This window comes from Ovis aries, chromosome 2, assembly GCF_016772045.2.
Source record: "Ovis aries strain OAR_USU_Benz2616 breed Rambouillet chromosome 2, ARS-UI_Ramb_v3.0, whole genome shotgun sequence".
Classification (NCBI taxonomy): Eukaryota; Metazoa; Chordata; class Mammalia; order Artiodactyla; family Bovidae; genus Ovis; species Ovis aries.
In genome coordinates, this window is record NC_056055.1 from 49,510,521 (window position 1) to 49,529,460 (window position 18,940).

General features: G+C 44.8%; 1 protein-coding gene across 1 annotated transcript in view; it reads left to right on the top strand.

Annotated features, from left to right (window-relative positions):
- The first annotated feature begins 8,436 nt into the window (after positions 1-8,436).
- Positions 8,437-18,940, top strand: part of TBC1D2 (TBC1 domain family member 2) — a 42,875-nt gene continuing 32,371 nt past the window's right edge. The window contains exons 1-3 of the mRNA XM_004004228.5: positions 8,437-8,833; positions 11,478-11,619; positions 15,931-16,078. Coding sequence (XP_004004277.3) covers positions 8,459-8,833; positions 11,478-11,619; positions 15,931-16,078 — 665 coding nt within the window. The 5' untranslated portion in view covers positions 8,437-8,458. The remainder of the gene's footprint in view (positions 8,834-11,477; positions 11,620-15,930; positions 16,079-18,940) is intronic.

Sequence of the window (18,940 nt, forward strand, 5' to 3'; positions counted from 1 at the left end):
ACTGGAATACTTTCTCACACCATGCACAAGAATAAATTCAAAATGGATTAAAGACTTAAAAAAACATAGGCAGTATGCTCTTTGACATCAATCTTGGCAGCAATTTTTTTTTTTTTTGACGTCTCCTTAGGCAAGGGAAACAAAACCAAAGTAAACAAATGAGACTACCTCAAACCAAGAAACTTTTGCACAGTGAAGGACACTATAAACAAAACAAAAAGGGTGCCAACTGAATGAAAGAAAATATTTACAAGCAACTTATATGATAAGGGGTTAAGATTCAAAATACACAAATAACTCATACAACTCAATATTTTTTAAAAAAGCAATCTAATTAATAAATGGGCAGCAGAGATCTGAACATTCTTCCAAATAAGACAGATAGATGGCCAACAAGCATATGAAAAGACGCCCAATATCATAATCATCACAGAAATGCAAATTAAAATCACAATGAGCTATTACCTCACCCATAGGAATGGCTATTATCAAAAAGATAAAAAATAGAAAGTGTTGGTAAAGTTGTGCAGAAGAGAGAACCCTCATGCACTGTTGGTGAGAATGTAAATTGGTGCAGCCACTATGGCAAACAGTAAGGAGATTCCTCAAAAAATTAAAAAGAACTACCATACAATCCGGCAAACACTAATTTGAAAAAAATACGTGCACCTCTATGCTCACTGCAGCATTATTTATAATAGCTAAGATATGAAAGCAAGCTAACTGCCCATCAACAGATGAATGGATAAAAAAGATCTAGCAGATACACACAATGGAATATTACATAGCCACAAAAAAGAATGAAATCTTGCCATTAGTGACAACACAGATAAAGCTAAGCCATTATGCTAAGTAAAAAGGGTCAGACAGAGAAAAGTAAACACTGTATGATTTCACTTATATGCAGAATCTAAAAAAAGAAAAGTGGGACTTCCCTGACAATCCAGTGGTTAAGTCTCCTAGCTTCCACTACAGGGGGCACAGGTTTGATCCATGGTTAGGGAACTAAGATCCTTCATGACAGGTGGTGTGGCCAAAAAAATAAACTAAATAAAACAAATTAACAAATATAACAAAACAGAAACAGGGTTTTTGAAACAGATGCAAAGAACAAACCGGTGGTTGCGAGAGAAGAGGGGGTTGAGGGAGGAGAGAAATAGGTGAGGGAGATTAAGAGGTACAAACTTCCAGTTGCAAAATAAATGAGTCACAAGAATGCAATGTACAGTCTGGGGGATATAATCAATAATTATTTAATCTTTGTATGGGGACAGAGTATAAATAGATTTACTTCAGTGATCATTTTGAAATGTACTGAAATATCAAATCCTACGTTGTGTATAAGAAACTAACACAGTGTCTTAAGTCAATTATACTTCAAAAACAAACAAACTCATAAAGAGAGATTAGATTAATGGTTATCAGAGGTAGGGTATGGGGAGGAATGGATGAAGGAAGTCAAAGGTACAAAATTCCAGTTATAAGATAAATAGGTACTAGGGATAAAATGTCCATGATGAAGATAATTAATACTGCTGTATGTATGTTATATATCAAAGTTAAGAGAGTAAATCCTGAATATTTTTCCATTAAATTTTCTATTTAATTCTGTAACTACATGAGATAATGGATGTTCCTAAACTTATTGTGATAATCACTTCATGATGTATGTAACTCAAATCATTATGCTATACACCTTAAATTTATTGTGCTATAAGTCAATTATATCTCAGTAACACTGAAAGAACAAAATCATAAATGTATTTAAAAATAAAAACTGTCAAATAAACATTAGTTCTTTGGGCTTATTATCAATTGAAAATATTACTCAAAAATAAATGTTAGACATTATATGATGACGTTTTCCTGACCAGAAAGCCTAAAATTTTTAAATCATATTTTAAATAAGATTGTACTCCTTCCTTAATAAGAGAACTGAAATTGTCCCAAAGTATTAATAAGTAAAAAAACTCAATACTGAAGGCAACTCCAAATTACTTAAGAAAAAATGTTCATTAGTGCATGTAATAAGCCCTTATATTTTATACAAAGAAATACATGATTTTGTTAATAGAAAATCCGTTTCTCTATCCTTCACTAAAAAACAGGCTGAAGGAATATGTAAAATATATATCTTTTAAAGATGTCAAATTATTAACCATCCTGTCTAGGATATATTGTGGGGAAAAGGGAACATTATTTAGTACCTCTTTTAAGCCCTTTGGGGCTTCCCTTGTGGCTCAGCTGGTAGAATCCACCTGCAATGTGGGAGACCTGGGTTGGATCCCTGGGTTGGGAAGATCCCCTGGGGAAGGGAAAGTCTACCCACCCCAGTATTCTGGCCTAGAGAATTCCATGGACTGTACAGTCCATGGGGTCACAAAGAGTTGGACACCACTGAGCAACTTTTACTTCACTTTAAGCCCTTTAGCAAAAGAGCCTGTTCAGTTCAGTTGCTCAGTCGTGTCCGACTCTTTGCAGCCCTATGGACTGCAGCGCGCCAGGCCTCCCTGTCCATCATCAACTCCCGGAGTTTACTCAAATTCATGTCCATTGAGCCGGTGATGCCATCCAACCATCTCATCCTCTGTCATCCCTTTCTCCTCTTGCCTTCAATCTTTCCCAGCATCAGGGTCTTTTCAAATGAGTCAGGTCTTCGCATCAGGTGGCCAAAGTATTGGAGTTTCAGCTTCAACATCAGTCCTTCCAATGAATATTCAGGACTGATTTCCTTTAGGATGGACTGGTTGGATCTCCTTGCTGTCCAAGGGACTCTCAAGAGGCTTCTCCAACACCACAGTTCAAACGCATCAGCTTTCTTCACTGTCCAACTCTCACATCCATACATGACTACTGGAAAAACCATAGCCTTGACTAGATGGACCTTTGTTGGCAAAGTAATGTCTGCTTTTCAATATAGTGTCTAGGTTGGTCATAACTTTTCTTTCAAGGAGCAAGCGTCTTTTAATTTCATGGCTGCAATCACCATCTGCAGTGATTTTGGAGCCCAAAAAGATAAAGTCTGTCACTGTTTCCATTGTTTCCCCATCTATTTGCCATGAAGTGATGGGACCAGATGCCATGATCTTAGTTTTCTGAATGTTGAGTTTAAGCCAACTTTTTCAGAGCCTGGAACACCTAATATACCCCAGGACAGTACACCACAAAGGCCACAAGGTGTCGCTTTCTGACAACCTCTAGCTTTGCAGCAGACACTATTCTTCAAAGGGAAGGATGTTACTAAATTTTGAAGGGGAAGAAGAGGAAGGATGTTACTATATTTTGATGCAATAACCAGACGTGCATCCACTAGAACACACAGCAATTAATGCATCCAGATTAACAGAAGTTTCCCTCTAATATCCCTAAACCTAAAACTTAAATTTATTTTTACCGTCTTCATCTTCTTTTCCCCTGGAGCAACCCAGAGCATGTTTTTTTGTTTTTTGCAACTTGAGGGATCCAAGTTCCTTGACTGGGGATGGAACTAGTGCCCACTGCAGTGGAAGCACAGAAGCCCAACCACTGGCCCATCACGGAATTCCCACCATGAGCATGTTAACATTACTGCAGATTAGGGATACCAACCCCCAAATTTTCCAGTTACTTTTTAGTCTTCACACTCAATGGGATGCCCTGAGGAGGAATTGTTATCCTTACTTTACTGATGAGGAAACCAAAACCCAGAGAGTTTATAATGGGCCAATGAAAATTCCAGTGACCAGGTTTCCCGACACACACCACCCCAGCTGGGGCCTGTAACCCTGCCTTTCCTCCATCCCTCCACGTGGAAGTGTTTGGGAGTAGGGTTCCACTGTTCAGCCTTTTAGAAACTAATGTAAAATACTTTATATTAAACTGATATGAATTTTCAGCTATTTATGTTTATAAAATAAAGTTTCAGAGGGTTTTCATGGCTGCTCTAATTCATTATGTACTGTGCCTGTGATGGGTTTCCAAAGAAACTCTCTGTTGTTCAGGGAATGTATTAGTTTGCTAGGGTTGCCCTAAAGAAACCCTGGGCTTTAAACAACAGAAATTAATTTTCTTACAATTGTGGAGGCTAGAAATCCACCATCAAGGTGTCGACAGGGCTGGTTTCTTTTGAGGCCACTCTTCTTGGTTGGTAGACGGCTGTCTTCCCCAGATCTTAGCACTCGTGCATGTGTGGGTGTGCACGTGTGTGTTAATCTCTTCTTATAAAGACATGAGTCAAACTGGAATAGGGCCCACCTTACTGACTTCATTTTACCTTAATTATCTCTTTAAAGGCCCTATCTCCAAATACTGTTGCATTCTGAGATACTGGGGTTGGAACTTCAACATATGAATTTAAGGGTGACAATTCAACCTGTAACAGGATGAAAAAGTTGAGAAACGTGCAATACCCCTTCCAACTCTTTACCCATAAGAATGGCAGTGCTCTAGTCTATGTCCCAAGATCACATGAGTAATAATCATTGGCGCTAGAATTCAAATACTGGAAGTCCATATGACACCAGTGACTAAGCATTCAAGCTGAATATTGATAAGCACAGCTTTTATTGTCTTTAACTTCCTCCACCAAATAGTTCATAATGGCAGCTACTTTCCTTTTTACCCAATAGCTATTTAGAAAATTTGTTTTTACTTCCAAGAGATTAGATTATTTCATTAACTTTGTTATTACTTTCAAATTTTCATGACAAGGTATTTGAGGGCACGAAATCTTTCTAGATAACAAAAATGTCTTTTTGACATGGAGCATAATATAAAAAAACTAAGTAATCCCAATTGATTCAACCTTATCATTGCATTCTGATCTCTGTATCTTTGTTTTTTTGTGGCTATTTTCCAGCAAATCTCACAAAGGCTAAAAGTGGTGTGCTAAAATCTCCAATGGTAATCGTAGTATTTCCAAGTTTTAAATGGTATGAATTCTACTATATAATCTACCATCCTGTCTGTGGTTTACTGCCTTTTGCCTCGAGGTCTTCTTTACTGAGTTTTAATTAGTTAACATTTACTGTGTCCCACCCTCTGTGCTTGTAGTTTCACACAAATTACTTTAAAACCAAAGTAACTCTAGCAATATTGATCATGTGGATCCAGATTTATGGAAATTGGACTTTATACAGTATTGAAGAAAAATACAGATTCATGTTGATGTATGGCAAAACCAATACAATACTGTAAAGTAATTAACCTCCAATGAAAATAAATAAATTTATATTAAAAATAAATAAATAAGCAGGGTGACAATACAAAAAGAAAAATACGGTAATCCAAATCCTGAAAGATAACGCTATGAAAGTGCTGCACTCAATATGCCAACAAATTTGGAAAACTCAGCAGTGCCCACAGGACTGGAAAAGGTCAGTTTTCATTCCAATCCCAAAGAAAGGCAATGCCAAAGAATGCTCAAACTACCGCACAATGGCACTCATCTCACACGCTAGTAAAGTAACACTCAAAATTCTCCAAACCAGGGTTCAGCAATACATGAACCGTGAAATTCAAGATGTTCAAGCTGGTTTTAGAAAAGGCAGAGGAACCACAGATCAAATTGCAAACATCTGCTGGATCATGGAAAAAGCAAGAGAATTCCAGAAAAACATCTATTTCTGCCTTACTGACTATGCCAAAGCCTTTGACTGTGTGGATCACAATAAACTGTGGAAAATTCTGAAAGAGATGGGAATACCAGACCACCTGACCTGCCCCTTGAGAAATCTGTATGCAGGTCAGGAAGCAACAGTTAGAACTGGACATGGAACAACAGACTGGTTCCAAATAGGAAAAGGAGTATGTCAGGGCTGTATATTGTCACCCTGCTTATTTAACTTATACACAGAGTACATCATGAGAAATGCTGGGCTGGAGGAAGCACAAGCTGGAATCCAGATTGCCGGGGGTAATAACAATAACTTCAGATATGCAGATGATACCACCCTTATGGCAGAAAGTGAAGAAGAACTAAAGAGCCTCTTGATGAAAGTGAAAGAGGAGAGTGAAAAAGTAGGCTTAAAGCTCAACATTCAGAAAACTAAGACCATGGCATTTGGTCCCATCACTTCATGGCAAATAGATGGGGAAACAGTGGAAACAGTGTCAGCCTTTATTTTGGGGAGCTCCAAAATCACTGCAGATGGTGACTACAGCTATGAAATTAAAAGACACTTATTCCTTGGAAGGAAAGTTATGACCAACCTAGATAGCATATTAAAAAGCAGAGACATTACTTTGCCAACAAAGGTCTGTCTAGTCAAGGCTATGGTTTTTCCAGTGATCACATATGGATATCAGAGTGGACTATAAAGAAAACAGAGCGCCGAAGAATTGATGCTTTTGAACTGTGGTGTTGGAGAAGACTCTTGAGAGTCCCTTGGACAGCAAGGAGATCCAACCAGTCCATCCTAAAGGAGATCAGTCCTGGGTGTTCATTGGAAGAACTGATGTTGAAGCTGAAACTCCAATACTTTGGCCACCTGATGTGAAAAGTTGACCCATCTGAAAAGACCCTGATGCTGGGAAAGATTGAGGGCAGGAGGAGAAAGGGACGACAGAGGATGAGATGGCTGGATGGCATCACCAACTCAATGGACATGAGTTTGGGTGAACTCCAGGAGTTGGTGACGGACAGGGAGGCCTGGCATATTGTGGTTCATGGGGTCACAAAGAGTCAGACACAACTGAGTGACTAAACTGAACTGAATCAGAAAAGAAGGGAAATCTCTTCCTAACCTGGCAGTGCTAGTCCTTGTAGGCAGTGGCACAAGACATGTAAGGGTCCCTGGAGGAATAACCTCTGGAGCAACCTCTACCAACGCTGGTAATGGGCCCTAAGCCTGATACCCAACTGGAAGGAATTACTAACCATACCAGGAACCAACTCATAGAAAGGTACACCTGAACTAAATTTGGATTTTATTGCTTTCATTCCCCGCTTTGGCTGGAACAACAGTGTAATTAACATATTACTGATTTTGTAACTGAAAATTCGGTCCTCCTTCCCAATGCAGACTGAGGATAATGAGAAGGTTCTGAGGATAAAGGAAAACGAAATTTATTGATTTGACAGCAAATGAGGACAGTAGCAGACTAACTTCCTGAAAATTACCGTCCTGCCTTCTGGGGAGAAACCAAGAGTATTTAAGGAAAGTCTTGAGACTGGGGTTAAAAGGAACAAGCAAAACTAGCAAGAAGGCCCGCCAGCATTAATCAGTAACAAAAAATGCAAACTTAGTTCCCAGCAATGCAAGGGGAAGACAGGAAAAACAGTTTTAGAAATCATCTACCAAAACAGTTTTAACCTTTCGGCCCTTTTACAGTTTTACAGTTCAGGATGTTACTTCTTCATTAGTTTATTAAGAGACATTACCCGGTATACTAGTGACCTGGGAAATACTGTTATTATAAATTTTAATTTCTGCAGTGAGCCTCTATTTAAAAAAATTACTGTACTGGCAAAGACAATCTCAGTCTCTGAGCATAATTTACCCGGAAAAATGAGAATTTTGTTAAGGACTGCAGAGAAAGAGGAGCTAAGAAAGGTCTAGGACACCGTGATGGCTCGAAAGAGGTGGACAGAAATGGGCTCTACAGCCCAAATGGAGGGATGCGCCTAAGGCAGGAGGGAAGGGGAAAAACTTAAGGTCAAGTGGTAGAATGAGACATGAAGTTGAGCGAGTTAGTCAGGGCCTAGGTACACATTTGTCTGTGTACACAATTTGCTGAGTCCAACCCTCGTCAGGCACCGGGTTCTGTCAGGGCAGCAGCCAGACCCAGGTAACGCAAGCAGACAGAAAAGGAGGCTGGGACAGAGTGGGGAAAGGCCGCCGCGGTCAGGAGTGAGTCACGAATAAACAGCCGCGGGTAATCAGCCTACGAGCCCCACACGCCGTGAGCAGTGCCGGATGTGGAGACACTGAGCAGGGCGTCCCTTTCAGCCAATGGCCGCGCGGTCCGCCGTCCGACGGTGACCGGAGCGGTACCTGGGGAGAAAAGGCGGGAGGCCCATGAGGAGCGAGAAAGGACCACCCCTCCACGTCATTACGCGAGTTACCAGAGCAGTGTATCGGAGGGCCCGCGTCTCTTTCAGTTTCCCTTCCGCGGGTTAACTAATTCAGAGACACCACGCCTTCAACCTGTGGACCGCCTCATGCCGGAAGCTGCCCCCAGTAAAGATGGCGGACAGGCAACGAGGAAAAGCCTGAAGTAGGCGGGTAAGGAGGAGCCGGCAGAGGGCGGGCCGGGGCGTGTCGTGAAGGCCGAGGCCCGAATGGGCGTGGCCATCCGTCCCCACTGGGCTTTCGATCTATGAGGCTCACAAGCTGCAGCCAACCGAGTCCCTCCGTCGTCTCCTGGAGGCGGGTCACCACTGGCCCCGCCCCCGTCGGATCACTCCCTCTTGGAAGGTTATCACCTGAGTTTTCAAGATTTGACTTGGGTTGGGCCACTAACCTCCAGTCCCTCTGCGATGGAGGACGCGCAGGAGAACACCGCGGAGTCTGGTTCCTCCGTCCAGTGGTCCGAAGAGCCTGCTGGCTTGGCCAAGGTCCCCGAGGTGTCGCTTTCTGAGGAGTCGGAGGGCTGCACCCGGCCCCTGGAGGCGGCCCCCCCAAAACTCTGTGGATATTTAAGTAAGTTTGGTGGCAAGGGGCCCATCCGGGGCTGGAAGTCCCGCTGGTTCTTCTTCGACGAGAGGAAATGTCACCTGTATTATTCGCGGACCGCGCAGGATGCGAATCCGTTGGACAGCATCGACCTCTCCAGTGCGGTCTTTGACTGCAAGGCGGACGCCGAGGAGGGGACTTTCGAAATCAAGACTCCCAACCGGATAATTACCTTGAAGGTAAATGGAGCACTTTTTCCCCTTTTTGGCCGGGATGGGATCCAGGGCACCGCCGAGCACGGGTGGGTGCTCACAATAAACTTATCATAATCACCGACCCCGATCACCTCAGTGAACCCTGGGTGCCCAGGATTTTGTGCTTTTCAAAGCACATTCACACCCATTTCCTCATTAGGTTCCTGCAGTAAAGGCCGGGATGATGGACCTATATTACGGATCAAAAAACTGAGTCATAAAGGGGTAAAGGGACTGGTTTGAGTCACACCACTAAAAAGTAGTGTAGCCCACACTTGGAATCTCATAGCTTTCCTACCTCTCACTACCCTATCAACACTTTTAGGATACAGTCCATTGGGTTCCAAAACAGTGAGACAAGACTTAACCAGCTTAACAACAAAAAACTAGGCAGTTACCATAACTTCCATACTTAGGGCTGAAGTACAGTCAAGATACGAGCTTTGCAATCCTCTTTCAAGGCCTGGATTCTGAATTACTTTTCTTGATGTTGTAGCCAAGGGGAGTGAATGCTGAGAAAACATTGGCAGAGATTGGGAGATAAATACTTAGGTTCCACTGATCAACCTACATTGGTCATTGAAGCATATTCAAACCTATTTTCTCATCAGTAAGTTCTGTTTTATTATCATATTTAACTGGAAAAGCCTGAAGCATTGCAAAGACCATGTGCTTTGAAATCAGACAGGCTTGGATTCAAATTCTGCATCAGCTACTTACTAACTGTGTGGCTCTGGGCAAGTTAACCTCTTAGTACCTAGATAGTTTGTGAGACTAAAACAAGGTATGTAAGCACCTGGCACATCACAGGCCCCTGCAAGTTACTGAATTAATCTCAGCCTAGACTACTGCTGGCATCTAGTGGGGGCGCAATACATATTTGTTGACTGAACACACAAACTGACAGAACCAAGGTCAGAAAGTTCTTGTCAAGTGAAAGTGCCTAGAACTTAACTAGAAAGAAAGATTGGTGTGGGCTAGGAGTTCTGGAATTCACACTCAGAGAGCAGTGTGCCAGTGGATTGCTTCTCTCCCACCCCCACTTCCTGCCTATGGAGAATCTATTGAGCCCCTGGATATAGCTCACAGCTTTTAGTTGCACTTTAATGACTAGGCCAGTCTTGTGATCAGGCTGCAGTGGCGGGTGGGGGAGAGTCCATCAGGAGAAAACGATGGCCGAGCTGGGGCATCGGGGAAGGAGACTTATGCAGGTGGCTATGGATATGAGAGAGGAGTCAAGGATGGCTTTTGTAACTGGCTGACTGCCTGGTTGGGCCAGTCACTGACGGGAGGGAACCCCAGATGAGGAAACAACAGGACATGCAGTCTATGTCCCCTTGATAGATTCTTAAGTTTCAAGAGGAGAAGGGCCGTGTGGGCTCACCAGTATCTCCATTGCCTACCACAGTCCCTGACACATACCATAGATGCTCAATATACACATATCCAGAGAATTAATAAAATGGGATGTTTGGGTGTGAGTGGGAGTTTGTGAGCACAAGGTCATGGTGAAGCCCTGAAAGTAGCTAAGGTCTCTCAGGGAAAGCGCTGATATATAGAAAGAGAATGGTAGGCAGCGTTTTATCTGATTTGATCCCTCCATGGCAGGCTGAGAGCCCCTTTCATGGACCCCCCAGCCTTCTGCACACCTCACCAGTGGCCCTCTTGAGAAGAGGGCTTGCCCTGGTTGCTTGCTCATATTCTCACATGGCCTTGACTGTGGTCTTCTCTGTGAGGCTCACCTTCTAATCCTAGCAAGCTGCCCAGCTTCTGCAGCCCATCTGATCCCAGGCCTTCTCTCTGTAAGTCACAATCTCCTGGCGATAAATTATAACAGGTCTCTGGCTTAGAAGTGGGAGACCCGGGTTCTGGGACCAGCTCTACCACCACCTGCCTGGGCCACCTCACAGCTTTAGTTTCTCCAAGTTTCTCCATTTATAGAAGGGGCCAAGCACTCCTGCCCTGCTTCCCCAGTGGAGGATTAGGCAACGTAATGGATGTGAGAGTAGGTGGGTGGACCATCCAGTACCGGGGGACTGATGACCAGCGTCAGGCATATCTTGTGTGGGCTGCCTGGAGGCGCCACTGTATTGTTGTTGAGTGCATATGACTTTCCAGGTCCCAGTCATATCATCCTCAGAAAGGAGGGATTCTCCTCATTCCACAAAGTTGACTAGGACACTGAGATGTCACACGAGAAGGTAGTGATGCTACCCAGGCCCCAGCCAAGTCAGAATTTCAAAGCTCTCTCACTCTCTCTCAACGCCTCCAAACTCTTTTAACCAGTGAGCACATGTTGAGCTCCTGCTACATGTCAGGAACTCTGCTGGACACTTTCCTTCCCTCATTTCACCCTCATAACCACGTTATGGACCGAGTGTTATCATCACCATAGCACAGATGGTTAAGATATCTCTGAGTGGAAGATCAGAGCCTGGTTATCTTCTATGACCAAGGAGCATGTGGTGTTTCAAAGATGGGCACCTACCCACAGTGGCAGTGTTTTGTTTTGTTTTTTGTTTTCTCAGGAAGGAGAGAGTTGCCAGACTAACCATGACCTTCTCACATCCCTCACCCAGTCCCACCGGGTGGGCACAGGGCCTTGCCAACTAACCCTTGTGCTTCTCAGGCTGCCACCAAGCAAGTGATGCTGTACTGGCTGCAGCAGCTGCAGATGAAGCGCTGGGAGTTCCACAACAGCCTACCTGCACCTCCTGCTGCCCCCGACGCTGCCCTGGCCGGGAATGGGCCTGCCCTGCGCCTTGAGCTAGGTATCCAACAGGCTTGCCTTCTACTCACACACCCAGGGCTTTTGGTGACCAAGCCTCTACCCACCTGTTGGGAGTGAATGGGAGGAGTCCTCTGGTAAAGAAGCAGAGAGCCAGGGATGTGACTCAGGATCAGCTAGGGCAACAGTATAGCATCCATGGCAAGAACACAGGCTCTGAGGCCATGCTGGCTGGCTTTAAATCCTCATCCTGTGCAGTCTTAGGCAAGTTGCTTAGCCTTTCTGAGCTTTGATTTCCTTCCCTGTAAAATGAGGTTAATAAACCATACCTTCTTCTTAGGGTTATTATAAGGATTAAATGAATCTACGCAGCTTAAGTGGTTGGAATGATGTCTGAGCATTGTCAAGTTCAGTAGACGTCAGCTAATATGATGATGATGGCAATTTCAAAGAAATTTCACAACCTGTGAGGAAGGTTAATGAGAAAATGCAGTTATTATTGTTGCTTCTGACATAAATGCTTTTGTGCTGTGAGTCGAGTAGATCTGTGATCTTATCCCATGTTTCTGTAGGGCAGAGCCTTTACCCCCAGGTGGCCCATAAGAACCCAAATCCTAAAACATCTCAGCATGGAGGAGTCCTGGAGCTCATACCCTGCCACACCCATATTGCAGCCAGGACTGTGACTGGCAGGTTTTAGAACTGAGACAGAAAACCACCCACAAGGCTGTAGCGTGTCTAACATGCTTCACCATCAGTTGACAGGGACCCCCATGGGCGAAGGCGGGACCTGTGGCCAGCCGCCTCCTAGACCCTGGTACTCAGATGCATTACAGACCGAGCTCATCTGCCTTTATCCTCCCCACTTTTCCTTCCCCCAGCAAATGGCCTTCATTTACCATTTGCCCCTTCATTTACTTCATTTATAAAATTGCCCCTTCCTGAATCTCAGATATAGCCAGTCCAGTCAGTCGCCCAGGCCGGCAATGTCTGCTTTCTGGCCTGCACGTCAGATCCAGGCCCTCACTGCTATTGCCTTGGGTCAGGCCTCCACTTTTAGCTGGGCAACCACAGCAGCCTCCTCTCCGGTGTCCGCATGTCCCAGCCTGCCACCGCAGACCCGACCTCTTCACTGCAGCCCAAGTGAACTTTCTCAAATGAGAGCCTGAGCCCCACCCCCTTCCATGGCTGCCCTCCATGTCCCAGGCCCAGCTTTTTAGCACCAGATTCAGGCCTTGTCCTTCTTGGTCTCAGCTCTGCCTATGCGCCCAGTGCCCACCTTGTGCTGTGTACTTCAGCAGCACCAGAGGCGTCCCTGCCTACTTTTGTCCACCTGACGCATTCCTGCTTACATTCTCCGGCCATGCTCCACTGTCATCTCCTTGCTAACTTCCCCTTGGCAGCTTTCCAGGACTTTGCCAGCTGGATTCTGTGAGCCTTCAACGCTTTTTGCAGACAGTTAACATTATGTTCTAATCACAGTGTGATTAGTGTCAGTCTCTGCCCTCTACCCTCCAAAGGTGGGTTCCGTGTCTCTGTCACATGTATCCTCAGTACCTGATGCCCTGCCAGGCACATTGGGTATCTACTGAATAAATGTATTCACTGAGTGAATACATTGAATTTTATCATTATGTGAGAAAAGGAATATATAGCCCTTAGCATAATGCCAGGTACATAGTGAATGCTCAGTGCTTGAGAACTGTCCTAATAATGCAGTTACCGAATGTGTCTGTACACCCTGTCATGGTCAATGCTTCTTTTTAATGGTTTATGAGAATCATTCATCATTTCCCCGGAGAACCTTCTGTGTGTTTCATGCTTCTAAGCACTTTCTTTGGGGAAGGGTGTGTTTGCTTTTGCTTCTGCACTTCTCACCCTCCACTCCCATCTCTGGGAGACCCAATAGCCCTGACTATGCCAGAACCTGTGGCTGAATGACGCAGTTGCCAGATCAGCCTTAGACTAGAAGTACCAAGGAAGCCTTCCGTTGACAGGATTCCCAAGTATCCAAAGAACCAGGTTATCAGAAGAATGCCTTTGGTTCAGCACACTCAGTGGGCCTCTTCTGGGCCTGCCCCTGCAGTGGCTGTGGGAGGAGGGGAGTGGTTGCCTTAATGACCAGGCGCCAGTCTCCTGCGGGGGACCGGGGACTGGAGGGTTGGGGGGTGGGGTGGGGGTAAGATGCAGGAAGCCAGGATGTAGGCTTCTCCTCTGAAGCCTTTCTCATCCCACAGCACTCTCCACCCTCCTGGTCACAGGGGCCCTGAGGAACCTTCCCCAGAAAGACATTTCCGGAGTCTTGAGCAAGTTGGCAGACCCCAGATCAGCCGTCTAGAGCAGACTGCCCCACCTCTCCAGCCTCCACCCTTCCTGGGAGGAAGCGGAGGCATGCTTCTAGGGGAGCAAAAACCAACAGACTCGCATCTGACTTTGAGTCACGGACACCTCATCTTCTATAAAAGTGTCTAATCATGTCCTTGAGCAATCTGCAAGGCATGTTCTCCACAACTTTTAAGTGTTTACACCTTTATTTTATAGTTGCCCTAAACACTGGCCTCTATAAGATCCATGGAGGATCAAGGGGGTATCAGCAGATCTATAATAATAAGTAGGACACAGTTTACAAAGGACTTTTATGTATATCATCATAGAAATACCTATACCACTTACTGACTCTCTTCTCACACTTTACATGCCTTAAGTTCCCTAATCCTCACAGAGATTTCGGTGGGTAGTTATTCCCATTTTGCAGAAGAGGAAACTGAGGCTCAAAGGGGTCAAGAGACCTGTCCAAGGTCACACAGCAAGAAAATGTCAGCACTGAAATTTGAACCCTAGTCTTCAGACTCACACACACCCCCTGACACCCCTCAGGCTGTGGGGGCAACTGGTCATGTGTTCAGGGCCCTTTGGGGAAGCAGCGACCTTCTGGCTAGGCAATTTTATTGTGCTGATATCTTCAGACTTGTGATGTGGTAGCCCCTACAGTTCAGGCAAAAGGAGAATTACAAGTAAATGCTACTGAAAGCTTTTTGTGTAGGCACCTCCCTGAGGGCATGTACACCTCCTTCTCTAGGCCAGAGAGGGCCCCAGAGACCCCAGACCAGAGCCTTGGGTTATATCAGTTCTTTTTTCTATGGGGGCATCTGTCTGGAACTGAACCCGTAAAACAGTCTATGCCAAGCCCTCAGCCCTTCAGAGGTGTGCCTGTGTTTTATATGTTTTTGCACCCATGCCCTCTGTGTAGATGTAGTGCAAAAATAAATTTTCTCTACCCCTGCAATCTTTTACTCTCAGTGAGAGGGCTCCAAACGAAGAGTGCCTGCTATCCTGTCATCCTCAGGGGCTGCCTGATCAGGGTCCTGCCACCCCTCCCGTGGCCTTAGTTCTCTCCCACTTTTTGTAACACTCAAAACTGACCTCGAAATATTTTGCCTCCTTCTCTCTTATACTTCAAATAATGCTTCCTTAGCCTTGAAACCTTCCTATTAAACATTTTGGAGGAAGCAGAACATATTGGAAACATGGAAAACTGGAAGAAAAAGTAACCAGAAGCCTATCACCCAGACAGCCAGTGTTAATATTATGTCATGGACTCCTGCCTGCCTTTTATTTAAATATATCTCTGATCATATAATAATACAAAAGGCCCTACTTAGATTTTTGGCACTCAGTATTGTGTCCCTAAAATTTCCCTGTTATAAAATCTCGTTATTAACATCTGCTTTTGATGACTCTATATTTTCTGTTTATGAAAAGAATCCATGTTTACTGTAGAAAATTTGGTGCAGTAGGGGGAGAAGTAAACTATAATGAGCATAACCTGCCCATTTCTAACCCCATCATGCAGTTCTGACCTCTGTTAAGACTGCAGAGTGTACTTATTTGAGACTTTTTCTGGACAGTTGAGATCATACTAGAATCCCAACTTTTTCCACTTTATATCCCATGGATGTTCCCCATATTCCTAAGCATTCTTCATTAGCATTGTTCTCAATGGTTGAGTGATAGTCCATTGCCTAAAGGCATCATGATGTGTTTAACCTCTCCCCAGTGCCAGGATGAGCCTTCTGGCTCATAAAGCTTTGTCTGCATTTCCAACAACTTCTTTGGGATGGATTCTCAGATAGAAATATCTGCAGTTCTGCAAATTTTTAAGGGGGTTTTCAGGAAGGTTGTCCTAGCAAAACCTTTGGCGAAAAGCCTACCTCTGGCTGCTGTTAACCTGAAGGGAAGCCTTGCTGTGCAGCTCATAGACTCTCACTTGCTCCCAGTCATAACACTGCCCAGCTTGTCTTCCTAAGTGCAGTGACTTAGAGCATGGATGATTTCCCTTTTCTTTTTTCCCCAGAGCAAGAGGAGGAGGATCAGGAGGCGTTGCTGTGTCCCGTGAAAACGCCCACTGAGCTTGTGGGCGTGGGAGCTGCCTGGCAGCCAGTCCATGCCAAGCCCTCGGCCCTTCAGAATATTTCCCTCAAGCACCTGGGAACTGAAATACAGTAAGTGCCACGCAGCTGAGGGGCCTGCCAAGCTGCAGGCATCCCCTCCTTCAGAGCTTACAGCTATCTGGTACGACTCCCCTGCGGGGAGGTGGACCTGGGTTGGGGGCTAGGCTCTTTATTTTCAATTCATGACATCATTACTACATTTGTCCTGATTTTTAAAATAGTATACATTCTCTGTAAGAAATTAGAAACACCCAGAAAGGTATAAATTTTGAAATTACCCATAGTCCTTTTACCCAGGAAGCATTCTTAGCATCTCCTTCCTCACATTGTCTATTTACATATGCGCGTTGTTGTTTAGTTGCTCAGTTTCAGTTCAGTTCAGTCACTCAGTCGTGTCTGACTCTTTGTGACCCCATGAATCACAGCACACCAGGCCTCCCTGTCCATCACCAACTCCCAGAGTTCACTCAGACTCACGTCCATCGAGTCCATGTTGCCATCCAGCCACCTCATCCTCTGTCGTCCCCTTCTCCTCCTGCCCCCAATCCCTCCCAGCATCAGAGTCTTTTCCAATGAGTCAACTCTTCACATGAGGTGGCCAAAGTACTGGAGCTTCAGCTTTAGCATCATTCCTTCCAAAGAAATCCCAAGGTTAATCTCCTTCAGAATGGACTGGTTGGATCTCCTCGCAGTCCAAGGGACTCTCAAGAGTCTTCTCCAACACCACAGTTCAAACGCATCAATTCTTCGGCACTCAGCCTTCTTCACAGTCCAACTCTCACATCCATACATGACCACAGGAAAAACCATAGCCTTGACTAGACAGACCTTAGTCGGCAAAGTAATGTCTCTGCTTTTCAATATACTATCTAGGTTGGTCATAACTTTTCTTCCAAGGAGTAAGCGTCTTTTAATTTCATGGCTGCAGTCACCATCTGCAGTGATTTTGGAGCCCCCAAAAATAAATTCTGACACTGTTTCCACTGTTTCCCCATCTATTTCCCATGAAGTGATGGGACCGGATGCCATGATCTTCGTTTTCTGAATGTTGAGCTTTAAGCCAACTTTTTCGCTCTTCTCTTTCACTTTCATCAAGAAGTTGCTCAGTCGTGTCCAACTCTGTTGCGACCCCTAGATACTGTAGCCCACCAGGCTCCTCTGTCCATGGGATTTTTTCAGGCAAGAATACTGGAGTGGGTTGCCATTTCCTTCCCCAGGGTATCTTCCCAACCCAGGGACAGAACTCTTACTCCTATATTGGCAGGCAGATTCTTTACCACTGAGCTCCAGGGAAACCCATACATATGAACATAATTGAGATCTATTCAGTGGAACGGAGGGATGGCTTCATAGTATTGTATAAATGTCAAATGCATCATTATTCCCTTTTCGCATGTGTAATTTACTGTATGTCAATTATGTCTCAGCTTCTTTTTCATTTACTCAGATGTGGTATATATAATTTATATTACCTACTGGCAGGCTTTGTTTTAAACAGCTTATAAGAAGACAGCACTATAGCCTGGCTCTCAGGCCACACTGCCTACATTTGTATCCTGGCCCCACCAGTCATAGGCTGTTCCACCCTTGGCAAGATGTTTGATTTCTCTGTGCTCCACTCAGATTGTTAGTAAATGTAAATGCAGTAATGTTTGCCTCGTGTGTGTGTTTGGGGCAAGAAGAAGTTTAAAGGTAAACTGCTTTAGAATTGTGCTTGGGTATCAGTGAGCACTTAAATATTGAATATTATCTGCTGCTTTTATTGTTGCTCTAATTGAAGGGATGGAAGCTTTGGGGAATTAAGATGATCCTGTTTGGGTGCTTGTTTTCTCTGTGGACGTTAGATGAGCTGGGGCCTCTTGGAAAGCAGAATAGATTGTTTGCTGGACTTGAATTAGAGACCCTGGTTCTGTGTGACTCAAACATAGCATTCCTCTCTGTCGGCTTCAGTGTGTGAATTTGCTTGGGTAACTAGTAGGGGAGTGGTGCTGTTCCCAGGAGAGAAACAGATTTTAGGGAAAATAACAATGAGTGTCCTTTAGGGCCTACTGGCTAGAGATGGAACTACCCCCACAGGCATTTGGATGGAAAGGCCTAGAACTCAGGAGAGAGATCTGATCTGGAGAGAGAGACTTGGGGGTATATGGCATGATTGAGCCCCCCCCAGGATGAGTGGACAAGGAGGGCGCCCTGCAGAGGATCTTCCGTTGGGTGAAGCAGGAGGGAGCTGGGTACGGGGGTTGAGTCTGCTGTGGGGAGAGAGGGCCTGAGGAGCCCAAACACCCAGCCAGTGTGTGTCCAGAGTGGTCTCATGAAGATAAAACCAGGATCATGCCTACTGACAGCCACCAAACAACAGAAGCGGAACCAAGAACATGCAAAAAAGGAAGTTCTCGAGGATCACTCAGTTACTTGAAATAACCCACAGAAAATGTGAAATGGTATTGCAAGTGCCCTGTCTGCCCACAGCCTGGAAAGACCCTTGTGTCCTGCACGCCCTTGCCTGACTGGGCTTGGTGTTTGCTCTTGGCAATGCCGTGAGCCCCGGTCATACTCGAGGAAGGACACTGTGCTGGGTGTTTTACGCTCTCACTGAGGCGTCTGGACAAACCTGCAAAGTGGCATCTGATGGTTAAGTTCTCAGACATGGGTTAGACATGCACATCTGTGGCTCAGTTCCACCACTTGCTCACTCTGTGGCTTTGATTCCATAACCTTTCCAAGTCTCAATTCTTCCTGTCTAATGGAGGTTATAACAGGACTTACCTCACTGGGCTCCTGTGAGGAGTAAATGAGTTGAATGTGTGTAGGTGAGGATGAGATGAGTGAATTCCTAGTATTTATCTTGGATCTGGTCGATGCAAGGACCAAGTCATTGTTGGTTGTGGATATATCCCTCGTCTCATTGCACAT